Raw genomic sequence first — 2,989 nt, forward strand, 5'->3', positions numbered from 1 at the left:
AAATTATGAAGAATCAAATGAAATATATCACTTTGTTGATTGAGTTCGTATTTTGGTTTTGATTCATAAAGATTAAAATTTATGCATATGCACACATATATGGGAATTCAACATATTTATAAGTGCACATATATAGTGTAAAATGTGACATGAAAAATGTACATTAGTGGTAATAGTGCAGCTCTAATTAAAAAGAAAATGACCGGGTTTCAACTTTCATGTGATGGAGATGACTTCATGGTTTGCAATAATTAACCTCTGGCTATCACCACATCTCCATCACTACCCCTTTTTCATGAACAAAAGTGGAAAATTAGAGATTTTAAGGCATTATGTTCTACAGTGTTCACATTTCTCATCCAATCCACCTTTTTCTTCTTATCTAGAGAGAGAGAGAGTATGTGTATGTATAGACTATAGTGTATAAATGGGGTTGGAGAGAAAGGGAGACAGAGAGAGAGAGATCAGAATTTGAAATGACAAGGGCTGTGAAAAGCCAAGTTTGGGAAAATGAGCATTGTGATTTATGAGGCAAGCCATCTAGTATTAGTGTTTGGTGCACCATTCTATGCATTTTTCTCCCCTTTGCCTATCCCTTGTCTCCCCTCTTCTAATCAGTCCAAAACACACACCACACACACTGTCTCTAACCCCTCTCTATCCCAATATATATACACAACACAACACAACACAACACAACACTCTACAATATATATGCATAACTCACCAATTAAAACTCCATAGAACATATGTTTGTACCCCTGTCTCCTTACTCCTTCAAAACCCTAACCTTTTCTCCTATCCCCAAAACTCCACACAATAAATTATAAACCATGCAAACACATTTCTTCCCACACATGTCTTGCTTGTACAATTTGGACGACGACTGCTCCACCCTCCTCTCCCTCGGTCCCCCCGGCCAGCCGAACCCCCAAAAGTACCACTCCAGCTTCGCGGCGTACAAGCAGCACCAGCACATCCAAAACCCTAGTAATCCTGCAGAGAGCGGCGGCGTCACCGTGGCCCTCCACATCGGCCCGCCCCCAATTCCTTCCTCATCCGTAAACCCTAGCGACATGGCAGCTGCGGAAGGGCAGTACTGGATCCCCACACCGGCCCAAATCCTCGTCGGCCCCACCCAATTCTCCTGCTCCGTCTGCAGCAAAACCTTCAACAGATACAACAACATGCAGGTACCAATTTCTATATATCATCAAAATTCCGTAGCAAATCATCTTCAATTCCTTAATTTATTAATTAAAATTCGTATCAAATCATCTTCAATTTCCCAACTGTAATTGAATTTGTGGCAGATGCATATGTGGGGGCACGGATCGGAGTACCGGAAGGGGCCGGAGTCGCTGCGGGGGACGAAGGCGGCGTCATCGATCCTGCGGGTGCCGTGCTACTGCTGCGCGGAGGGGTGCAAGAACAACATCTCGCACCCGCGGTCGAAGCCGCTCAAGGACTTCCGCACGCTGCAGACGCACTACAAGCGGAAGCACGGCAGCAAGCCCTTCGGGTGTCGCAAGTGCGGGAAGCCCTTCGCCGTGCGCGGCGACTGGCGCACGCATGAGAAGAACTGCGGGAAGCTCTGGTTCTGCATCTGCGGCTCCGACTTCAAGCACAAGCGCTCCCTCAAGGACCACGTCCGCGCCTTCGGCCACGGCCACGCCCCACACAACGAGAGCCTCTACGCCTTCGACCAGCCCGACGACGACGAGGATGAGGACGAGGACGACCTTAATTAATTAACCTAGGGTTTAGTTGAATTTTATTACTTACTAGGTTTTTTTAATTAGATATGTGAATTGTACTCGATCGAACATGTGAATCTTTGCTGCTGGCAGTGCCAATTTCTTCTTTTTCTTTTCCTATTCATCCTGATCAGATTATTGATTAGTGACGCTTTGGCATTTAGTGGAAAGAATGGAGAGAGAGAAAGAAAAGACAAATAGTAGAGTGAAAGCCATGCTTCTACACTTAATAATGTTGGTAGTGGCAGTTACATGAAACTTAATAGGAGTACATAATTGTGTTCCAAAGAAAAAAAGAAAAATGAGTAGAGGTCTGAGGATCTACTGTTGATCACCTTGAAACACATGCTCCATAGATTTCCTTCACTGGAAAACACACACTAGAAGACAGGGGAGGGAGGGGGAGAGAGGAGAGAAACTACTAACACTTTGATGGGGCTAAATGTCAGTGGGTAACAATGGACCACTGGAAGTTTCTGTTTTTGGGGTTTCACCCAAAGGATTACCTTTTGCCTTTTCAGACCAACAACAAACAGATACTAGTACATAACATGTTGCAGAAACACTGTTCTTACCATCTTTAACCTTAATAACAACAATAACATTATACATACACATTGTGCATGGCTTACACATTCTACAGTGTCAACATCCTATCAAACCCCTCTTTTTGGCTTGCTTTTTTGTCATCATTTTTCTCTTGCTCATGTCTCTTTGTAAATTGTCTATTATCTGTGCACCAAATTGATTGATTTGGGCATGCATGCATCCATCTCTTTTTTTGGAACACTCTCTTTTTCATTGCCTTCTTCCTTGATTTATCGCTCACATCAACCCATGGTCTTGCTTCCAATATTTTCTTGATTTATGATACCAATATGGGTGGGGAGATATCTCCAAATCTGTGGCGTTATCAGATTTCTTCATTTGGGTAACTTATGTTGGTGGCTTATTTTTACAAGCAATAGAGGAATTTAGTGGGATTTGGTATCATAGGGTTTAACTTGGAATTATGCAAATCAATATTTGAACCTTTTCATGTTTAGGAAAATTAGTCATTTTGCTTCGTTTTTTGGGTGGAAGGTTTTTCTAATTATTTACTACTACTATTTTGAAAGAAATATATATTATCCATGTAAAAAAAATAGTCATGACAGTGGACAAATAGATTTTAATGCTCAATTGTTAAAGTATGAGAAGGAATAAGAAAAAGTGGCCCAAGCACGAAAGAA

At 42.2% G+C, this 2,989-nt stretch overlaps 1 protein-coding gene across 1 annotated transcript; it reads left to right on the forward strand.

The window, feature by feature from the left end:
* Nucleotides 1-730: 730 nt before the first annotated feature.
* Nucleotides 731-1,791, forward strand: LOC121800324 (zinc finger protein WIP6-like). The gene is made up of 2 exons (XM_042199900.1): nucleotides 731-1,193; nucleotides 1,314-1,791. The coding sequence occupies exons 1-2, from the start codon at nucleotides 834-836 to the stop codon at nucleotides 1,749-1,751; spliced, it is 798 nt and encodes a 265-aa protein (XP_042055834.1). The 5' UTR covers nucleotides 731-833; the 3' UTR covers nucleotides 1,752-1,791.
* Nucleotides 1,792-2,989: the final 1,198 nt, after the last annotated feature.

The sequence above is a fragment of the Salvia splendens genome, chromosome 4 (assembly GCF_004379255.2).
Source record: "Salvia splendens isolate huo1 chromosome 4, SspV2, whole genome shotgun sequence".
Classification (NCBI taxonomy): Eukaryota; Viridiplantae; Streptophyta; class Magnoliopsida; order Lamiales; family Lamiaceae; genus Salvia; species Salvia splendens.